Raw genomic sequence first — 23051 nt, 5'->3', positions numbered from 1 at the left:
ATGTTAAATTTAAATTCAAAAGCCAAATATTAAATCCAAATGGAAAAGCTAAATGGAAAATTAAAAAAATATATATATTTTTAATTTGATCTCGCTTCGTTTTCTCTTTGGACTTTCAATTTGAATTATGAATAAATATTTCCTCCATACCCCGGTCTCCAGGGTGAAAGTCCTGTATTGTTACAAAAAAATCGAGAAAAACGTGCCCGTGAACACGACTCAATAGATTAAACAACATGACCTTTTCACAAACTTCCGTGAGACTGGGCTGGAATTACTCAAATGCATCTTCCAAGTGTGTGTGTTCTTACACACTGGGATTAGACTCCTCTGCTTGGCTCTTGTCACAGTTTATCTTTCCTTCTCTGTAATATGTTGTCTCTGACATCCCTGTGATTTGTGAATATCATTTTTGCAGTTTGTGCTCTGTACAGCAAATGTAAATGCTGTTTCGAGCCAAGTTTTAATGTGCTGTGATAGGATCTTGCCAACATCTGCTCAGAGAGGCAACAGACTAACTTTTGTTTTTGGATCTTTATCTTTTGGTGTTTGTATAATGTTTGTTTGTGTCTTATTGGTTGTATTTAGTGGTCAGATAGAATCATATTCATTTAAGCCATACTCTGGTTTTACCATTACGTCCTATCAAGCCTCTCCAGGAAGGCATTCAAATGTGTCTGTGTCAAAGACTTTCTTCGTCATGGTAAATACAAAAAAATGAAAATACAAATCCCTGTGGCTGTGCTTTGTTGTGTGCCGACTCATTCAAGCTGTAGTTTTTACTTTGTCAGTACGTAAGCTGAGTCACCAGCATCATGTGAAACCTCCATCAAACTTGTCAGAACACTCTGTACCTCTGAGTTCTTTCTCCTCAACCTTCACAGTCTTGTTGATCCAGCCACATTCTTTTAGCCCCCCTTCCCACTAATTTCGGGATTTTTTTTCTTTTCTTTTTTGGAGTTCAAGGGAGTTGTTCCCTCCCTGCATCCCAAGGAAAGCCTTTAGTAGCTCTCACCACCTCCCAGCTCCACCCACACAGATGCAGACTGTGAGTATTTAACATCAGCCGGGATCATTCCAGCTCAACTTCTGTGTCTCAGGCAGACTTACATCAGAGCTCGCAGTGGACGTCCAGCTACACCAGGTTTGGTATGTACTGTTTTCCCCATTTTTGACATGTTAATTTATTCCACATTCTGCATGCCAAGTCACTTCTTTAGTTACAAGTTGTTACAGGTTCTGTACAGCCTGTGTATTAGCTTTACAGCCTTTGGCGTCTGGTGCATTGTTGCGCTGCTTTTACACTGAAGAAGGTTTTTCAGAATTGATCTGCAACAAAAAGATTTGTCCCTGACTTGTTCGCAAATGGTGCATGAATGCTGTATGAACAAAATATATCCACTGTGAAATGCTGTTCATGAAAAGCAATGATCAATAAAGATCATTGGCCTCTAAAGTTAACACAAAGCAGCCGGTTGAGTTGTGTTGCTTCTCCTTCTCTGGTTTCAGTCCAAATGAAAGATCAAGGCTAGTAACTGCTATGCAAACAGTAAATAACACTTGTGCAATGCAGTTGTAGGAAATAATTGTATACTTAAAGTACCAGTTTGATTTCTTGGCTCTGCTGTGGAATAATAGATTGTCAACGTCCAGCGTGGGCTGTACTGGATGTAAACTCTGCAGCTCCTACAGCTAGCTGAAGCTGATCTGTACAGTGTTGAGCTGAGAACACACAGAGCTGATGGTGTAGGTCACAGGTTCATGTGCAGGTAGAATGATAATGCAAAAGAGTGTATGGGTACTAACAGGTATTTTACCTTCACATTCTTTAGATAAGATTACACTTTATTGATCCCCAACATGGAATCTGGTTAAAATGACTGAGGACAAATTGTGAGAGAAGAGAGAAATAATGAAACAGTGAGTGTGTGTCATGCTGGTGATGTATTTCTCCACAGTAGCCAAATGAAGATTTAGAGTAAGGCAGGTGTCCTTTACTACCATTACTAACTACTACTCCTAATTTGATATACAAAAAATGCAAAAGTAGCAAATATGCGTGTGCACAAGGCATATTGTACAGAGCATTTCATGATTTCTATTCACAAAGGTTTACTTGCACATGTTTTTTGTCCAATAAATACACAGTAGGCCTACTTGCAGGGCACCAAAGAGGAGTCTGTCAAAATTCCTCCGTGAAACAGAGGTGGTCACATGGCTCTTTTGTTGTCATTTGTTACTCCACGAAAATATGTGATTTCTTGTGCCCAAGATCAACATTACTCACAAGATTATCCCGCGCTGTACTGGCGGGGCGGGGCTTGTGATTTGTTTGGCTTAGATCTCTTATTAACTTAAAGGAAAAGTAGAAGGAAAAGCTGGGACATCAGAAGCATTTATCTAGCAGACTCTTTGACCCCTGCTATTGACTTCATGGGCTGATTGTGCTTCACCCTGAAAAACAATGACAGACTGCACCTGGAACGGAATCCTTCTGGTTTGTTATATTAAGTTTTAATCTGGTATAGTGTATAATATCAGTACAATACATAGTCAGACATGTCATGACAAGCCCAACCGTACCCCTTATTAGGAATTCTTTATTAAAATTTGGCAAAATGTTTCTATTATTTATCACAGTTTCTAACAGACAAGATGACTGACCTTCAAAGGCAAATCACAGTAATGTTTTGGTCTAAATTGAATTAGACCTTAACCTAACTATTTGACATCTGTTGTTTTACTGTATAAAAATTATATTGCCATAAAAATGTTTATTTCTGTCCAAACTGCTTTTAAATTTGCAGTAACTACAAAACAAAGCTAAAAACCAAGCCAAAACACAGCAACTGCACAAGCTAGCTTTTGCAACAGTCATTGCTAGAATTAGCTACACTCAGGTGTGCTGATGGTGGAAGATACCATGTATCTGGGTCATAGCTGAGGGTAGGTTTTCTAGATGAAAATGTGTGTAAGTTTTTGTGTTTTCTAAAGTTAGTCGAGTAGAAAATGATTTGTTCAAGTGTTATTTGTTTATGGCAGAAACTAGCAGTGAAATTATAAATGTCTAAATGGTTACATAATTGAGAGATAATTGAAGCAATTAAGAGTGGTTTGGTCTAGTGGGAGGGGCTTAACATATATAAGCCTCTGGCCACCTAAGCATGGGGGGTCAGCCTAAGGGGGGCGACGATCCAGACAGGTGATGTGAAACTTTGAGAAACTTTGCTAGTGAAAACCTTGTGTTAGAAGATTTTTTGTTTCTTATGTTTTTGGCTGTGGACGTCCTGCGTTTGTTTAACCACTCTTTTGTAAATAAAAGCACCTTCACGTTTTGTAACTCAAACCATCATGTTAGCAACTTTTATGGTTCAGATTCCCAATGCTTTCTTTAACAATACGTTTCAAAGAAACTGACTTATTGGGAAAGTTTATTTCACATACTTCTATGGAGGGCAGCCCTCACGTTTTTGCAGAAGCACCCTAAACCTCAAGTTGAAAAAACTTCAACTGAGCGGAAAAGCGCTAGAGGCAGTGGGTGCGCCCATAGGGTCCATCTGCAGTCTCCTGCAGGACCCTTCAAGCTTAAGACCCCTCTCTTGCAGTCCACAGATAAACTCGTCTCAGTGCGCCTCTGCAAAACGCGCCTCTGGTCTGCTTGCTTTTTCTGGTTGTAAATTGTAACTTTTAATTCCATTTCATCCACAGACAGAAGGGACGTGACAGGGAAGTGAAGGAACCTTCAACGAGAAGGAGAGAGAGAGGTGCGTAAACAGCTGTTTCTGCTGTATGCGTCTCCCTTGCTGACTTTGAGTTATTTTTGTGAACGCTCTGATTAATAAATGTAAATAAATAATGCTTTGTTTGAGATGACACTTGAGTTTAGTTTAGTTTTACCAGCTGGCATCTACGATAGGCGTAGTTCAATGTGCTCCAGACACGGCGGGTCTGCAGCTGTGAATGTTACTAAAACATTAATAGGAACGTGAGGTGTGGACTTTCAACCGCAACTCATAGTCTTTATCAGAAGATAAAGGTTGTTATGACGGTGGCTCAGTTGTCCTCACATGAAGAGTAGCCTATTAAGTTCATTCAAGGTACAAGATTAGGAATGAGCTTTGACGCTCATTACATACTTAATACATTGATAAAGATTAGAAAAAAACAATACAATACATTTCAGTTATTAATCCCCCTATGTAAGCCATATTAGAAAGTGGTAGAAAATATTGAATAGATATTTCTTCATTCTTGTCAACCTTTTTTTTTTTTTTTTTTTTTTTTTACACAATATCATCAAATAAGAAATCAAATTTTGGTTTGTATATTATTGACCAAGCCAACACACCTGGGCCCCATTTCAGAAAGCAGGTTTAATGAAAACTCTGAGTTAGTTAAGAGAGATGAGGGAAACTCTGGGTTTTCTGTTTCAGAAAGAGAGGTATCTTCACCTCAGAGTCAGTTACTATGGTAACTTCACCTCAGATTCAGTTACTATGGTAACTGACCCTAACCTGGTCAGGAGCAGGTTTTCTTCTCTCAGTCTCCTCCCTCTGACACAGCTCTCTTTCATTTCCTCATTCATTCATTCAGTCTGTATCAGGCTCATTTTAGACCAGTTTGTTATCTGCATTAATAAATAAACAGGGTTGGTTTATTAACCATGTTAGGCAGATTATAAAATGTTTTCTTTTCTCAAAACGTGGCATTTCCTTGTGTCGACGATCCCGTTGATGAAGAAGCTGTATTACTTCACAGGGAGTAAAACATACGTACGTCGGGAGATGATATTGAGGCCCCGACTATAGATGTATTTTCATTTCCAGATACTAGCCTACCTATTTGAGCGGTATGGTTTTTCTTCCTAGTCTATCAGTTATGTAGCCTATATAACCTTATCCATCCTCATTCACTAACGTCACCCATCGTGGACATGCTCTACATCCCAGCACATTATTTGTGTCACATTACATTTTTTTGCAAACGGCAGTTTTCTTTGCAACATTAGTGATGCGGAGCATATCAGTAAAGCCACTGTAGCAAAGCGCCGTCAGAAGAGTGTGACTCGCTCTGAAACGTATTTTAAACGTTTGTGTAGTGTTCCCTGGACACAAACCAGTGAGAGCCATTAAAAAGGAGCTCCACAGGATTGCAGGTGAATGATGTAAACCCTTTGAAATAAAAGATTATGAATTATAATTCTGTTAATGATGGTGCTGCAGCCTCAGAATGGGATTAGGAGGTTTAGGACTTTTTCACCCGCAGTATTGCACCTAAATGAAATAGATTAAAGGTTCAATACCATTTCACTAGTAATATTAGGCTATACTTATGGTTAAATATGATACACCATATTGGAATATTTACTCTAGCAGCAATTTTCTCCCACGCAAATTCTCTCTCTTTTGCAGCAGCCACTGTGTTGCTTTTTAACTCGCTGTTTGTGCGCATGAGTATTTCCGCCGACCAGTTTGTTTGTGGTTGTTACCATGGTGAATCGTAGTATCATGGCTCCATTCCAAGGGGGTAAGCGTCTGTCAACAACCCATACCTCCCATGGAGCCATTTTGATGCTAACAAGCACTCACCCGCTGTTAGCATTCCATTGACTGCCATTCATTTTGGCGCCACTTTGAGAGCGAATAACTTTACATCTGAAGCGTGTAAAGACAAACAGCAGCTGGCAATGATAATGCTAAACAAGGCTAAAGTTTGCTCCACAGGCAGATAGAAATGACCTGTATATGTGTCCAAAAACAGGAATCGACAGCGCGGGTTAAAAGTAGGGATCGACCGATACTGGTTTTTCAAGATCAGATTTTTATTTTTAATATACAAATAAATTGTCTTTACAGGCCAACAGCGCATAGGATGGGTTTTTATCACTTTGCACAAGTTCACTATGGTTATTATAATAATAATAATAATAATAATAATTAAAGCTGCAAGCAGCGATGGACGGGCCCTCGCACCTCTGCGCGCGTCGGGGTCACCGGCGGTCGCCGCTCCTTGCGACCGTGCATTTGCGCGGCACTCAGACACCGCAAATCGTCACCAATGAAAAGGGAACTCCCTGCTGCGTTCAATGATACCTCACACAAGACCCTACCTTAAACGGTTCAAATGTTATGAAAGGGGCGTGGCTTAAGCATAGGGGGCGGGCCAAACCATCACCAATGAAGAAGCAACTCTCTGCTGAGTTCAATGACATCTCACACAAGACTCTACCTTAAACAGTACAAATGTTATGAAAGGGGGCGTGGCCTGAATAAGTGGGCGTGGTTATATTATAGGGGCCGGCTCATTATCACATGTAGACCACACATTCTAAGTTTCATGTAAATCGGATGATGTTTGTCATATAAGGCGCATTTCCTGTTGCCAGCGGGGGGCGCTATGACCAAAAGTCAAATATGGCCTGTAGGTGTCCTCAGGTCTGGACCCTTGTCAATCTTGAGAATTTTCGGGCAGATACGACAACGTACACTCAAGTTACAACAATTTATTTGTTCATCGCTCAACACTCAAAATGGCCACCACGCCACGCCCACACCGTCAGACGAAAAGTTTTTCTTTTAATAACTTTTCATCTTTAAGGTGTTGGGATGACAGAGACCAAGTTTGAAGTACATCGGATGAAATCTCTAGGAGGAGTTCGTTAAAGTATAGCACCTTGACTTTTAGGCCTACTTCCTGTTGCCACTAGGGAGCGCTATGACTTTAAGTAAATATCGGCCTTTATTTGTCCTCAGGGTTGGACTCTTATGAATCCTGAAAAGTTTCGCGCCAATCGGACAATGTACACTCGAGTTAGACCCACTTCCTGTTTCGGCGGCAAAACGCACAAAATGGCCGCCCCGCCACGGCCACGCCCTATGACGAAAAGTTTTTCTTTTAACAACTTTTCATCTTTAATGTCTTAAGATGGCACAGACCGAATTTGAAGTTGATCGGATGAAATCTCTAGGAGGAGTTTGTTAAAGTACAACATGTGGAAATGGCCAAAATCGCACTAATTTCGAACTTTGAAATCAAAATGGCGGACTTCCTTTTGGGCTTAGGGTATGGCTCCAATGACGTTTTTTGTACATCTTGACATGATACATATGTGTACCAAGTTTCGTGAGTCTACGTTAAACGCACTACAGGGGCTCAATTTTTTTAACTTTGTAGGGGGCGCTAGCGAGCCATTTTTGAGTGCCTATTCCCGAAACCCTTAAAATACGTAAATTTTCACCAGACTTGATGCGACCGCCAAATTTGGTGAGTTTTTGAATATGGTAAGCCCCTCAAAAAGCCAATTCATTTGACGGGAAAAGAAGAATAATAATAATTCCTTCAGTTTCAATAGGGCCTTCGCCGCTGTCGGCGCTCGGGCCCTAATTAATAATAATAATGACTGTCTGTCTGCACGGCCGTCTGACGACATCAGTATTAAATTGAGACAGTTTCATTAGGGACTGTTCGTTATTTAATTAAGGGGCCACCGGAGGAGTTTTGCGGCCTATAACCTAAAAAGACTTGACCCTCCCCTCGTCAGTAATAATTTTTCTATGACCCTCCAAAATGATTTGAAAAAGAGGAATGACCCTCCCCTTGCATACAAGTTTGCACTGAAGTACAGATGCCATTTGATATTTTAGAGCCATAACATACAGGAGTTAACCTCTGCTTTCTCATCTTACACATCCCACTCCTCTGTTATGGTGTGGGGGCCATTTCAGTAGATTTACTCACTAACATTGTTGTGGAAACACAATAAGCACTGGAAACTAAATGCACACTTCATGCATTACTGCATTACTTCAAATACTAAGTTCCTCCTCTAGTAAACTAGTATTCATATGAAATAAAACAATAAAACATTGAGACCATTCAGCAAAGCACACTGGGAAATAATAATTCAACACTGGTTGCTATGGACTCGTCACTAGGCTTCCTCAGTCATTGTATATTTTAGCACATAGGTAAAGCTGCCGAAGCTGAACATTATATTCCAAAACACATATTTTTTTTCACATTTATTTTTGAAGCAGATTTTAAGTTACATTGTAACAATTTAACAATTCTCCCTTATGAAATCCAATCGCGGCACGGCTGTCTTGGAACGCAATAGACAGACGCTTAAATTCAACTAAAATGTAACAGTGTCATCAGTGTTGGACCTCCAGTCTGTTGAGATGCCTCTCCAAACGCAGAAATGAAGCGCAGTCACACCATAAAACGTTAAGACACGTTGAGAAAAAAGATCCGTATTTTGCCGTAATCCAATGACACGAAAAAAAGTAATCCACAGCGATCAGTAGATCCACAAACAGAGTCACGGTGTATCCAGCAAGGCCGATACGAGCGTCACATTCCCCAGCCAGCTCCAGACAGGTGAACGAGGCCTCTCCACTTCGCTGTTTAAACAAAGTGGAATAAACGTATAAAAGTCCAAATCTACACAAAACCCGCAATCAATTAGTAAGCTGACATCACATTTATATACAGGGCATTTAGGAAACCTTTACTGCAAGGTTGACACGGCAAGCTGTCCAGACTAGTGCAACAGTAACTTTCGTTTTTTGCGTCCTGAATCTCCCATCGTCAGCCAGGTAATATTTTTTTTTTACTACAGCAGTATATGAAACTGATGTATTACCTACCACCATTTAGTTTTGTGTTATTTAAGATATTTATAAAATATCTGAATCTTTTCATGAATAAAAAAGTTGGGTGACCCCCCCCCTCGACTAAAAAATGTTGGATGACCCTCCCCTCAACAAAAAATAAAGACATGACCCTCCCCTATTTTCCTCCAGTGGTCCATTCCATAAATACCGAACGGTCTCTTACCGGTTAAAAACGTCTCGTCTCATTAAATAGTAGTCCAATTCAGTGTTTTGGTACAGTTGGTTTTAATGCCTGATGCGAGGTGTAGGCCTATAGGAGTACACATGACAAGCCTGAACAAGCAGCGTCGCTCTGCTCCGTCTTTCTGCTGTGCCCCATTCACGTAGTGTTTAGTTTTACACTATGAAAGTTAAACTCTGCAATTAATACACGGTTCACATGTATGCATGAACTGTGGTGGTCCATTACACTGTAGTCTCAACATCACTGATCATTTTTGATCAATAGAATATAGAAAACCTTACACTTCACAACGTTTTGTATCCATAACATGATTGTGTTATTGTACAATTTAGCAGTAAAAGCAGTAGCCTCTGTAAGTCAATCCTACATTTTTCAACTTGGGAGCAAAACGTGTTCCTTGGGGAAAAGAAGTGACCATAAAGCCCTGTTCATGCTAACTAAACAACTGGACCTTGGGGTCAAGTGTTGTCGTATCCGGCCCATGTCCCAGATGTGAAAGCCCCCTTACTGGACTACTGAATATAATAATATTCCATTATATTTTGTATTTTGAATTGTTACCTGCCACCAGAATTTTGTGATTTCCTTGCCATAAATATAGAAGTTTTTACCATAAATTGGTGCCTAAAAATGTATCAGAATGCAGTAATGGAAGTCTTTTACCCTCAAAATTTCCAAAAGGCCAATTCTGAGCAAGGACCAACCCTGAAGTATAATAACAGACAGCCATGAAAACATATTTAAATTGCAGAGTTAGAGAGTTAAAACAGATGAAAAGATGGAGAACCAGACAGACAATATGTACAGTGTCAACGGAGAGACACACGAACAATCGAACAGACAGACAGTGACAACAAAGAACAACATACTGTAGAGAATGACAGTATACAAATGGCATAATCAGGCAGTATGTGTAAATTTGTTATAAACATGTGCTCTTCAAAAAGTAGTAAGCATTGTTTGCCAGTTACTTACATTAAATGTTTAAAAATCTGTTACATAAGGTACTGCTTTTATTATTTCACCATCTGTACACAAATGTAATTAGTGAATCCACGTGTCCATGGGTGGGGCTGCATGGGCGGGGTGATGTGGGCTGGTGTGGCTACAGCGCCAGGGCAGAATTTTTGTCCCAGTCCACCCCTGCCTATACCGATTATTAGTAGTTAATGAAACTGATAACCGATATTTGGAATCGATATGCATTTACAGTAAAAATGAAAATCAATAAGTCAAAAATTAAGATTTTGAATTGTTACAAACTCCAACACAAAACTTTGTTTAAATGCTTTAAGTGATTATTTAATAATTTAGAAACTTTCAACATAATACACTAAAAGATAGTCAGTGTTGTGGTGGGGACATTAAGTCAAACCAAAGCAGAGAGAGCTGTAGCAGAGCCAAAGTAGCACACTTTTTAAATGATTAACTGTATCGGTTATCAGGCTGGATAATCTGCAAACTGCCAAAAAACGGCCAGGGCTGATAATCGGTTGCCAGTTCCCAACCTTGCTTTACACCACTGACCACCAGAAAACCTTTCCATGAGTTTCCCTGCACGGAAGACTTTGTGACTTAGTGAATTCCAAAATAATGTAAAACAGCTGTGAATACATTTTGTAAATTTTCTGGTGACTCACAATGCAAAGTGCTGTATGAAGACCAGTTGAGGATGCTGGCAATGTGTATGTATTATAATTACTGAAAATGAAAGACTGAAATGTAATTAATTACTGGTTACTATTACTATTTAATATTACTATTAAATAAAACTAGCACACAGTTACAATGGAACTACAATTTCCGTTTTGAACAACGTTAGCCGCTTTCCGACCAAGTAGTTCCAGGAACGTAGTAATAGGAAAAGTCCACTTCTAAACAGATCCACTAACTACTCCCCCCCAAAACCGTTTTTCCCATTTGCATTCGCACTGGCCAAGTGGCCATAGGGACTATAGGAGGGGTAAGGGAGTGATGCAAGCACGGCAACGGTCTTTATAGCGTTAAAATCAGAAAACAAATACACCAAAAAAAAGTATGAACTAAATACTAAATCTAATGTATATCGCGTATTTGTCATAATTCAAACAAGTCTCCCGAAGAGAAACGGGTATCTCTCTCTCCCCCGCCTCTGCCTGCTGCGCTGTGTGTGTGTGTGTGTGTGTGTGTGTGTGTGTGAGACTGTGTGTGTGTGAGACTGTGTGTGTGTGAGAGACTGTGTGTGTGTGTGTGTGTGTGTGACGGCCGGCGAGCCGCAGGACACGCTTGTGGAGTTTAACTCTGAAAAGACAGTTAACCACAGGTTCCCGTTAATCTTATGATGGACATGTGTTGTGATATTTAAACAAACGAACCGTCAACGGAGAAATAAAAGCCTCTGATTTACGGGAGCGGTCTGAGAGACCTCCAGCTCACAGCGGGGTCTCTGAGCATAACTGGCCCAGCAACAAGCTAGAAGCTGGGGCAGGCACCTGCTGGCTGTCGCCTGCTGGCTGTCGCCTGCTGGCTGTCGCCTCACTTCATGGAGCTTCTCAACTCCGAAAACTTTGAAGCAAATTGTCAATTCGGCATAAATTTTCGCAAGACTTCCTATATTCAAAATCTAAACAGTTCATTTCTCGCCTAAAACGTTGTCCGAAGTGAAATTAGTGATGAATAAGATGGCGAAAATTGTTAAAATTGTTCCGTTGTTGTTCTGTCTGTACCGGAAACCCGACCCTCGTTGACCTAGGTTCATATGCTGAAAAGGGAAAAGAGAAAAGAGCGTGCCCTGAAGTAGGAGCTGAAAGAGTTATAGGAACTGCGGCCAGAGGGACTTAAAAATCCCCAAATTGGTCCAGTTGGAACACGAAAAAAAAAGGGTTCTAGGAATTTTATGTTCTAGGAACTGCAAAAATCCCTCCGGTCAGAAAGCGGCTATAGATTGTGCACCATTTCTTGACATTTACACATCTCAGAACTGAGAACTCAGAGTTGCAGACTAAATAACCAAGGTCTTCCCATGTTTCCATTTCTCCTTAGGTGTTATGAAAATGTGTTTTTTGCCATGTTAATAGCTCAACCATTAACTGAGGAGGGAAGAGACCTGCTGTGCTGCACAAACACAGACTGAGATCCCTCAGAGTTCTTCTTTGCCCTACTGAATCGGACATGGGGAGAGTCTACTATGTCAGTAAAAATGTGGGCCTCGGGATGCTTGTACTGGCGACCATTGCTCTGGCTACGATAATAGCTTTGTCCATTGCCTACGACAAGGAAAGGGCCAAGAATCGAGGCAAGCCTGAAAATGAGGCAACAGACAGCACAAGCATGCCAACACCCCTCACCACCCCCTCCACCCCGAAGGAGCCCTGGGACCACTACAGACTTCCAGACTCCCTTGTTCCTGTCTCCTACAATGTCACCCTGTGGCCCAGGCTGAGACCCAACGCAGACGGCATGTACCTCTTCACCGGATATTCAGCGGTGATCTTCAGCTGTGTGAAGGAAACAGACCTCATCATCATCCACTCTAACAAGCTGAACCTCACCAACTTCTATGGGCACCATGCTAAACTGAGTGGCCTGGGTGATGCCACTGCACCCACTATACAAAAGACTTGGCTTGTCGTGAAGACACATTATCTGGTTCTTCAGCTACGCAGCGCACTAGCTGTTGGAGCATCATATGTACTTCACACTGAATTTCAGGGGGAGCTGGCAGATGACCTGGAAGGCTTCTACAGGAGTGAATACACTGAGGATGGTGTGAAAAAGTAAGCAATGACATAGCATGGCATAATGGTGCACCATCATTGTGCTCTTGAGAGTAAGAGGTCATTTTGATGGTTCCAATGTTCCTCTTGCTGGGACTTTGGATGATTTTGGTTGTTGGATGTCTATTTTGTGTTAATGTTTAACTGGAACATCTTGCAGAGTTGTCGCTACCTCGCAGATGCAAGCAACATATGCCAGGAAAACCTTCCCTTGCTTTGACGAGCCAGCCATGAAAGCTGTCTTCACCGTCACCATCATCCACGACCAGGGCACCGTGGCTCTGTCTAACGGCAGGGAAATTGGTTCGTTTTTCTAAACACAAACATTCAGTCCTTTCTAAGTTTTGTTACATTGTAATTTTTCTGTGGAAACTGGGTCAGTACAAAAGCAAATTCTAAAATGAAATAAGAATAGGACCAAATATAGAAAAAAAAGCTATTATAATACTACACAAATGGTGGTTAGTACAAGATATGTGACATGTTTGTAAAAAAGTTTTTTTCAGAGCAAACAGCACAGAAGTGTTATGTGTGTGACAGTTTAGATGTACTGTAAATAATTAATAACTTGGACATGTTATAAGATAACCAGCAAATAGTTGCTGTTAATGCCAACAGAGTGTCAGAGTCTAACTCTTCCCCTCCCTGAACAGGCACTGCAGACTCTGTCATTGACGGCATGCCCCTCAGAGTGACTACATTTGAGCCCACAGAGAGAATGTCCACATATCTGCTGGCGTTTATTGTCAGTGACTTTGTTAACATTCAATCAACCCAAAACAGCAATTTGTTGGTAAGACACATTTGTTCCCTGTATCTCTTTACATTACATTATGCTGTGGTCAGCATACACATTCATTTGGATCACAGACGAAAAGCAGTACAAATGACCACTACTGATGTAAGGGTCAGAGGTCACACCATCTAGATTATATTCCTATGACGCCAGAATAAAAATCTTAGGCCAAAGAAAGTTTTTATCCCTTACTGTGGACTAAGCTGTCACATTCTTTGCAGATCCGAATCTGGGCTCGAAGAAAAGCCATAGAGGACAGGCAGGGGGACTATGCTCTCAACGTTACAGGGCCGATCCTTCAGTTCTACGAGCACTACTACAATGCAACATATCCGCTCTCCAAGTCAGGTAGGTTAAGTCTGCATCAACATGCTTAGGCAACCATTTTCTTGTGAAGATAGAAGTATTAATCTCATTTCCTTTACCTCACTTAGCCCAGCATTCAATCTTTCAATTCAATTGGAAGGAAAAACATGTTGTGCATTAGATGCAAGCTTTGCACATTTGCTGTTGGACATTTTTAAGCAGTGTTTAGAAGGACTTCCACTTAGGGGCCATTCTAGGATTTCAAGTCAATCAATCAATTTCAGAGTCAGGGGGGATTTGATAAGAATACAGCATAAAAAATATTGGATAGGATAGAACAACACAATGTAATTTTGCTAAATAAAATGCATCGCATTCATTATTAATTTCACTTGTTTTTATTTTTAGCAAATTGTGTATCAAAATATACACATTTTCTATGGGCTCTTAAGGCAAACATTTGGATAGTCACCATGGAAACATTTTTTTTACAGAACCGTATAATAATAAAGTGCAATACACTTAAAATAAACCTTCCTCAAACTTCAACAGAGAAAACCTTGTACACAGTTTTCAGATAACAGGAAACAGAACAGAAATAAAGTAAAAAATGTATTTATTACAGCAACAAGTGCTCTACAGGGAGGTTAAGAGTCAGTGTCAGTGGGGGTCTGGGGCCTTGTTGGTGAGGCTTACTGCTGTGGGGAGTCGACAGCCATGTTTGTGGCTCTGTGAGGCTGTACTTATGCACAGCAGTGCTTTGAGGTTAATTGCATGCTAACAATGGCAATGTTAACATGCTGATGTGTAGTAGGTATAATGTTTACCATGCTTATCAATTTAGTTGAGTTGATTTAGTGTGTTAACATGCTAACATTTGCTAATTAGCACTACTCAGAAAGTACAGCTGAGTGTGATATGAATGTCATTAGTTTTGCAGTATTTAGTCAAAAACCAAAGTAAAAAGTTGACCTGATGATGGCATGGAAAATGAAGGGATTGCAAAAGTTATTCATCCTGAGGGGAGCATGACAATCTATCCAATAGTTGTCGAGACTTTTCACTCACACTCACAAATGTTAACCTCATTATGGCAGTAGAGGAAGAGTCATGAATGACTGCAAAAAATATAATGGCAATCCATGCAATAGTTGTTGAGATATCTCAGTCTGGATCAAAGTGGTGGACAGATGGTCTGTTCTGCCAAGCTCCATTTAAAAACTTGTTCAGCAAACTTATCAGCAAACATATACTTTATAGATGATAACTCAATGCCTTCAATAGGTCCCACTCGTGAATTTATCATTTCAGGAGTATTTCAACTACACGTCTCTTCTTTTTGTTTTTATCTTCTGTCAAATACACCATGCGGATGTTAGAAAATCAAGCAATTGAAATTTTATTAAAACCAAGCGCTGATCGGTGGATCAGATATATGCTAAATTTACCAGCGTATACTTATTATGTGGAAGATGTCTTGTTGATGTCTGATATGCAAGGATATAGCTTGGTGTGCCATTCTATTCAAGAGGAAATGGGTCACATTAAGGCTAAGTGCACACTGTAATGCTTTGGTGGTCCATTTCCAAGACATTTCTGATTTCCTTGTCCTCCCCAGATCAGATAGCTCTGCCTGACTTCAATGCTGGGGCAATGGAGAACTGGGGCCTGGTCACATACAGGGAGACGGCCCTGCTCTATGACCCCATCATGTCCTCCACTGGAAACAAAGAGAGAATTACAACGGTCATCGCCCATGAACTGGCTCACATGGTAGGCCATATTTATTTCTGCCAAATTGCTGCCATCACATATGTTCCAGTTCTGGTAATGACAAGAAAAAGAAGAATTAAAGTAAGTTAAAATAGGAATTTATAATCAGGACATTCATTTGGTGCAAACTCAATCTCAGCTCCACTCTTGTGAAGGACACAGTAATGTTATAAACATACATTTACTCAACCTCCCTTTGCAAAGGCATGAAGACCGATCATCACCCTGGGATACATTAACCCTACTCTCTTTTAGATGGATTTAAAGCCTGATGTGAGTGATGTGAAATTCTGTGGTTAGGAAATTTCTTAAGCCCCTGATTATTCAGTTTGTATATGTTTTGGAGCTCAACTTTAGTGGTAATGTTGGCCAAAATCTTATATCACTGTCAGACAGCAACTGTTTTCATGGGAACATTAACTTTGCTGAGAATGTGCTGAAATTAACTGAGGCGTTTACTGTGGCAGAACTCTTTACTCTGTATGTGTTGTTTTTTAGTGGTTTGGCAACCTGGTGACTCTGCAGTGGTGGAATGACCTGTGGTTGAACGAGGGCTTTGCGTCATATGTGGAGTACCTTGGAGCAGACTATGCTGAGCCCACCTGGAACATTGTAAGAGCCATGCTGGTGCCTTGAAAGACAGAGAGTTGTGACAATTACATTTTATGGTTCAATGACATCCCACAGATGGTTAAGGCAGAAAGCCTGTCCTAACTTATCTCTCTGCTTGGCTGCAGAAAGACCAGATCATACTGTATGACGTGCACAAGGTGTTTGCTGTGGATGCCCTGGCCTCCTCCCACCCGCTGTCCCGTCGAGAAGAGGAGGTCAATACCCCTGCTCAGATCAGCGAGATGTTCAACACCATTTCCTACAGCAAGGTCTGCTTGACATGATCTTATACAGACAGTGCATACAGTATTCATTACAATGTTGCCCTTTCACACATTTCTGAAAAGTATTATATGATAAATTCATGCATTTATTTTTAAGAATAATGAGCCTGTAGGATTGAAAATACTCAAAAATCAGGCAATACCTTATGACTTTGGTATCATTTCAAGCCAAATTTTCACTTTTGCTAACATAAATTCACTTTTAGGCAGTTTTACCTGATTTATTCTATCTTTTTTTAATCCCAGGAAAATGCATTTAGCACAAACACCGAAGAAAACTAAGTTCATAACCCCTTTGTACCAGTGCAACTCTCACTTTTGTCGTTTCGTCCATTCATCCAGTCCTGAATCAGGAGCCATGTTGCCCCATCAGGGAAACATTGTTTTAATATATTAAATTAAATGCAAAATAATTTGCTGTTATGAGAAGTTCAAACCAGACAAATTCTGGTTGTTTTTGTGTTTGTTGTCAGGGAGCAGCGGTGCTCAGGATGCTGTCAGAGTTTCTCACTGAGCCTGTGTTTGCCAAAGGACTCAGTGTAAGTATTTACTCTGTTAAATATCACTTTATTACTTGTGTGTGTGTGTGTGTGTGTTGCTTTATCGTGTGCTGTGGTTAGACTCTGACTGATGACACAATGTATTTTTAAACATGTAGCCTAATGCAGCTTTAACATCTTGGTAACAGCAAAGGCAATATTCTATACTGCTTTCTCTTCTCAGTCTTACCTGAACACATTTGCCTTTGGCAACACAGTGTACACAGACTTGTGGGACCATCTCCAGCAGGTCGGTACAGTTATACATTTCACCTGCCGATGTTTCCTTGGGTGTGTTTCTTCTTCAATTCCTGACTCTCTGTTTGTTGTCAGGCAGTTAAAAACACACCAGGTATGCATATTCCTCACACCGTCCACAACATCATGAACCGCTGGACTCTTCAGATGGGCTTTCCGGTGGTCACTATTGACACTCGGACAGGAAGTATCACCCAGAAACACTTCCTGTTGGATCCAGACTCTGTAGTGGACAGGCCCTCTCAGTTCAAGTAGGAATCAGTTCTACCTAATCCTGGAAGTTCCATGTAGAAGATAAATAAAGAGATTCACTATAATATCCACCATTTGGATACATGTCTACCCTAATAAAACAATTACAACTGGCTGAAGCACAAACAAAATAGCTCTATGTATTGGAATCATAATATTGTAAATTCTGTAGCTCTCAACAAAAGCTCTGTAAGCCTTAGGCACAGCCGTGCTTCAAGCTAAATGCTAACATGGGAATGCTAACATGCTCATGCCGATGTGAAGCAAGTGACGCGTGTTAGCATTCTAACATTTGCTGCTTAGCACAAAAACATAAAGTACAGTTGAGGTTGATGGGAATGTTATTAGCTTTGCAGGTATTTGGTCATAAACCAAAAGTGATGGAAAAATGATTGACTTAATGGTGGTGCTAGATGAAAAGTAAAAGGGTCGACAAAGTCAGTAGATTTCATCCTTTGGGGACCATGGACTTCTGTACCAAATTTCATGACAATCCATGCAATACTACGGCAGAAAGACAGCCTGACATTGCCATTCCTGAAGCCATGCTTCTAGCATTGTTAAAAACCATCATTCTTCCACTTTTTCACTCACCGTCTTTATCTGTGTTTCTGTCCAGTTACACATGGTTTGTCCCGATTAAATGGATGAAGACCGGTGTGGAGCAGCAACAGCACTGGCTCCTTCAAAAGACAGGTATGGTGATTGTAACACCCACTGCTCTTCTATATTTGATCTGCATACAAGAGAAGAAAAGGCTTCCCCCCAGATTAGTGAACTCAACCACTGGCGTTAACAGAATATTTTGCCTATCTTTTTTTTTTTTATATTTTCCACCAGACGCCCACATTCAGATGAGAGTTTCAGGAGAGGACTGGGTGCTGGCCAACACCAATGTATCTGGGTACTTTAGGGTGAACTATGATCTTGACAACTGGGATCGTCTCCTCTCCCTCCTCAACACCAACCATCAGGTGAGTATGTCACATTGATGCGGTTGGTGTGTACATCCTAATAGGCCAAACATGTAAAAGTACATTGTGATGCCTCGTTCTACAGAGGAGAATGGACCTACAGTTTAGAGCCTGAGTCTGAGGGCAAAGCCTGAAATAAATATGAAATAAAAGTGCTTTTTATTAAACACATTTGGATTTTATTCACTTTACTATTAATTTGTTACCCTATTTCTTGTTTCGCTTACGTAGGGTTACAGAGTTTTCATTAGTTGTGTTTAATCAGAAATGTCCTGTTTTGGCACATTTCATTCTTGATATTCTATTATACGTTGGTCTCAAATGATGGTCTCTTATTAAATGAGGTTTCTGAAACTCCAGACCAAGACTGTACAAGGAAAGAACCTTTTGCAGAAGTAGTGGCTGTTATGTGTTACCATGTGGACCTGGTCCTCTGTGTATGTGAATTTGAACATGTATGTGTTTATGCGGGTCATTTCTTTCAGGCCTTATCAATCATCAACAGAGCACAGATCATAGATGATGCATTCAACCTAGCAAGGTAAAGGAAAAAAAAGACATTTGAAGCATTACATACTTTACACATTGTATGTCTGAAAAGAATGTGTTCATTGTGTAGAGCCAAAATAATCAATACAACATTGGCCCTGAGAACGAGCAAATACCTGGCCAAGGAAAGAGACTACATCCCCTGGGAGTCGGCTCTGAGAAACCTCGACTACTATATCCTCATGTTTGACCGCACTGAAGTCTACGGAGCTTTACAGGTTAATACTGCTTCACTACGAATACTAATACTGCTCATTCTGATACTAACAGGAAAAGTGTATTTTAAAGGAAAAGTGTAAGACGACTGGAAATAAAAACTATTGCTGATATTTTTTTATAGTTATACCTCAAGAAACAAATCCAGCCACTTTTTGAGTACTTCAAGACAATTACAGCTAACTGGACCAAAGTACCTACAGGACACACTGACCGGTAAGCATTCACATACCAAAAGATGTATTTTTAAAGCAAAAAGCAGGTGACTGAAGTAATTTCATTCAATGCAATATTTAGTTTCGATTTTTACCTTTTCCACAAGCTTCACACATATTGGGTTATGCTATATTGCAGTTTTGTCAAACATCCCCCTTCCCAGGTATAATCAGATCAATGCTATTGGAATAGCCTGCAGTATGGGTGTGGATGGGTGCAGGGAGCTGATCAAAAGCTGGTACAGACAGTGGATGGAAAGTCCACATCACAACCCGTGAGTACAGTGCAGTTGACGTCAGTTCTTTTGTGTTTTAAAGATTTAATATTTACACACATTTGACTGTTTGTGCAGTCTGTGTTCATTTGTCCCAGACAGCCAGTGAAACAACTGCCCAAACGTTAGCTGTAGCTAGCTAACAATGTACACACCAGCAGAGAGTGTGTTTGGTATTCATCTACTGTATGTTTGCCTTGATGTTGACCAGGATCCATCCCAACTTGAAAACCACAGTTTACTGCAGTGCCATAGCCTTTGGTGGTGTGGAGGAGTGGGACTTTGCCTGGAGAATGTTCAAGAACGCCACTCTGGCATCTGAAGCTGTCAGGCTCAGGTCAGCCATGGCCTGCACCAAAGTACCTTGGCTTTTAAATAGGTACGACATCCAAATTTGTGGGAGTATTCTAGGAGTTTTGTGAATGAGACACTTGTCTATGCATGTGCTCTGCCAATGTGCAACACTGTAACAGTTACATTAATTTAAGTGTAGCAGACCACTTGTTCCATATGTTTTCTGTACTTTCAAAGACACTGACTTAAACATCGATCTAAAATTTAGTTCCAAAACACGTTATCCACCATTTGACACAATTTATTTTTTTTGCTGAACAACATACACTTTGGCCACAAGTAACAGATGACAGAACAATGATACATAAAAAACACGGAGTTGTTTTTTTTGCAACATGCTGAAGTGGCACAGGAAGAAAAGAGTCATCAAACTCAGTACTCAGTAGGGTCAGTTTCATAGCAATACTTTATATTTTTATATTTTTATATATATATATATATATATAATATGTATGTGTATATATGTGTATATATATATGTATATGTATATATGTATATATCTATATATATATATATGTATATATGTATATGTATATATATATGTATATGTATATGTATATATATGTATATATGTATGTATATATATATATATGTATATATATGTATGTATATATGTTTTTTTGTTTTGTTTTTTTTGCCATTGGCTAACATTAGCCACCATAAGCTAATGGCCATAGCCATCAGCAAACCAAGAAAGACTGTCACAGTGTATTGATGAGTACAGTTGTGTTTTATTGCCCATGATTTCTTTTTATTTGTAAGAGGGTGGATGGATGTTTTTCAAAAGTAACATAGGGGAGACCATTTTAAATACTAGGATGGACCAATTTCCACCTTAATTCATGCCACTGAGAGCGAATATTTGCTTTGCATTCCGCCTGAACACATGTTTAAAGCTCAATTGACTTTACTCTTTTAGGATAGTAAATAACGTTAACAATTTGGATAATAACTGCGTCACCCTTTTTACATATTTAAAATATTCGACGATCTTCTGCTAATTGTTCCTCTGAAATAAATTAATTAAAGTAGCGTTTTGGGAATGATTTATTTGTAAGAAAATGTTTTGGTTGAGCCAGGTATCTGGAGTACACCCTAGATCCAACTAAGATCCGCAAGCAAGACGCCACTTCGACCATCCAGTACATCGCCCGGAACGTTGTGGGGATGCCGCTGGCCTGGAACTTCGTCAGAGCAAGATGGAGCTACATTTTCCAGCAGTAAGAACGCAATCCTCACAGGAGGGTTTGTTGGAGAAACAGTCCGCACTCTCAAAGACTGAATTAAGGATGGGAAAATATTGAATACAAAGAATCCACAGCAGCTCTTAACTGTGTGTGTGAGTGTAAAAGTTAAAAAAGCTGAGGACTTCTAGGTAGAAATGTAACGAATTGCACAAGAGTGTGAATGCTTTTACTTCAAGAAAGCTCTAGATGGTTAACTTGAATAACAGTCAAGAGTCTTTGACAATAAATGAAGTTCTGATTATGTTGCGGTCTTTGAGCCTTCACACCACCAGGCTTTATTTGCCTTTATTTGCCGACTTTCCTGTTTACAGGGATATTTATCTGGTGTTTTCCCCGACAGATGTTCAATGAGGTCAACGGCAGGATATACACAATTTCCATTCTGCGGATCACTATCATTATATCACGACACCTTTTAAAATGAGCATAATCTTTCTTTTCTTCATTAGTTATGGAAGAGGATCTTTTTCCTTCTCCAATCTCGTCAACGGAATCACAAAGCGATTCTCCACAGATTTTGAGTTACAGGAGGTATGCAGCCCACACAGCCACAACCACACTGAAGGGTATTTAGAGCAAAAATTAAGACAACAAATTCAGAAATTAAGGTTTTTTTTCTTTGTTTTTCTGTGTCTCCCTCCAGCTGAAGAAATTCAAAGAAGACAACCTCCATGTTGGTTTTGGCTCAGCCACCTTGGCCCTGGAGCAGGCTATAGAGAAGACCACAGCCAACATCAAATGGGTGACAGAGAACAAAGCCCATGTGCTCAAGTGGTTTACTGAGGAGTCCACATGAGAACACTTAGACAGTCAAAATTACACACTCTTTTTCTTGTTTTTTTTTCTTGTTGTTTTTGCACCGTCAGGTATACGTAATGAATGACAATCACTATAATCATCAGGAACAACAAGTGGCCAGTCCTTTTTCTTGGTAACAGTTGCACAAAGACATCTGACACAATAGGTCACTGGTCATCGACTTCAGCACACAGGAACAGACATGTTATGATGATCACATGTATCTCTATATATCAGTGATGATCTCTCACATCTAGTCTGTGATTGTCAGAGAGACAACCACTGTAACAAATAATCCTTTTACTCACATAGCATTTGTTCTCGAAAAGATATCAATTTATGTCTTTTTCTTTTCTTCATACTTAATATTATATGTCGCTGCTTACTATGATGTATGCATTGCATTTATACCATGAACATGAGGCATTGAGCCACTCGTAGAACACCAGAGCAGCTTCAGTGTTTGTTTTTGCATTGATTCTACAATTAACTGAAACTGATTAGGGACCCATATCATGATGGGATGTTAACTACATACTGTATTTCAAATTGACGGCTATGCGTTTTTGACAACTGTGGTTTATTAACATTTCCTGCAGCTTCTTCCATGTTAAGTCATGCTCAACACTGGCTATCTTTACATTGAAAATCCATTTGTCCTTCAGTGGTAGGAGACAAAGATTAGATTTTTATTAGGCTTCTTGTTATCTGTTTTAAAATCTTGATTAGATCATAAATCATTGCGCTACATGACGTACTAATTGTCTACCAAGTCTATGCAAAGACTCAAAAGAGAAATTCTTCAGAAAGACTGGATGTTTGTGTCTATTTTTCTATTTTTTGACAAGACCAGAAGTTAATCACTGCTGTTCAGTGTGTGTTCAACACTTGAATTTGGATGTGGTTTCTGAAAGCGATAAAAGGCTCCACATCGACTGGTTCTCCCTGTCCTTTTTTCTGTGTGGGTGTGTGTATGACTACCCTCATGT

General features: G+C 40.0%; 1 protein-coding gene across 3 annotated transcripts; it reads left to right on the top strand.

Annotated features, from left to right (window-relative positions):
* Positions 1 to 806: 806 nt before the first annotated feature.
* On the top strand, positions 807 to 22997 carry LOC116057257 (aminopeptidase N-like). Of its 3 annotated transcripts, none has more exons than XM_031309663.2 (22): positions 807 to 1149; positions 11881 to 12614; positions 12775 to 12917; positions 13268 to 13407; positions 13632 to 13758; positions 15335 to 15489; positions 15988 to 16101; positions 16227 to 16370; positions 16859 to 16924; positions 17109 to 17174; positions 17258 to 17433; positions 18054 to 18130; positions 18275 to 18408; positions 18894 to 18949; positions 19028 to 19175; positions 19298 to 19389; positions 19553 to 19663; positions 19875 to 20042; positions 21097 to 21237; positions 21714 to 21795; positions 21908 to 22078; positions 22110 to 22997. In XM_031309663.2, the coding sequence occupies exons 2-21, from the start codon at positions 12010 to 12012 to the stop codon at positions 22058 to 22060; spliced, it is 2898 nt and encodes a 965-aa protein (XP_031165523.1). In that variant the 5' UTR covers positions 807 to 1149; positions 11881 to 12009; the 3' UTR covers positions 22061 to 22078; positions 22110 to 22997. The 3 variants fall into 3 exon arrangements, with proteins under 3 accessions (XP_031165523.1, XP_035855034.1, XP_031165506.1); XM_035999141.1 differs by having other exon boundaries at positions 21908 to 22083; positions 22114 to 22997; XM_031309646.2 differs by having other exon boundaries at positions 21908 to 22997.
* The last annotated feature ends 54 nt before the right edge of the window (positions 22998 to 23051 follow it).

The sequence above is a fragment of the Sander lucioperca genome, chromosome 3 (assembly GCF_008315115.2).
Source record: "Sander lucioperca isolate FBNREF2018 chromosome 3, SLUC_FBN_1.2, whole genome shotgun sequence".
NCBI classification, from domain to species: Eukaryota; Metazoa; Chordata; class Actinopteri; order Perciformes; family Percidae; genus Sander; species Sander lucioperca.
The sequence above is the reverse complement of the archived record's forward strand: the minus strand, read 5'-3'. Positions and strand labels throughout refer to the sequence as shown.

Excerpts from the sequence above, each read along its gene's own strand:
- LOC116057257 (XM_031309663.2), top strand. The coding sequence starts at position 12,010 with ATGGGGAGAGTCTACTATGTCAGTAAAAATGTGGGCCTCGGGATGCTT. Across the intron at positions 12,918-13,267 it reads GTCTAACGGCAGGGAAATTG|GCACTGCAGACTCTGTCATT; the intron begins GTTCGTTTTTCT and ends CTCCCTGAACAG. Across the intron at positions 16,102-16,226 it reads CTGAGCCCACCTGGAACATT|AAAGACCAGATCATACTGTA; the intron begins GTAAGAGCCATG and ends GCTTGGCTGCAG.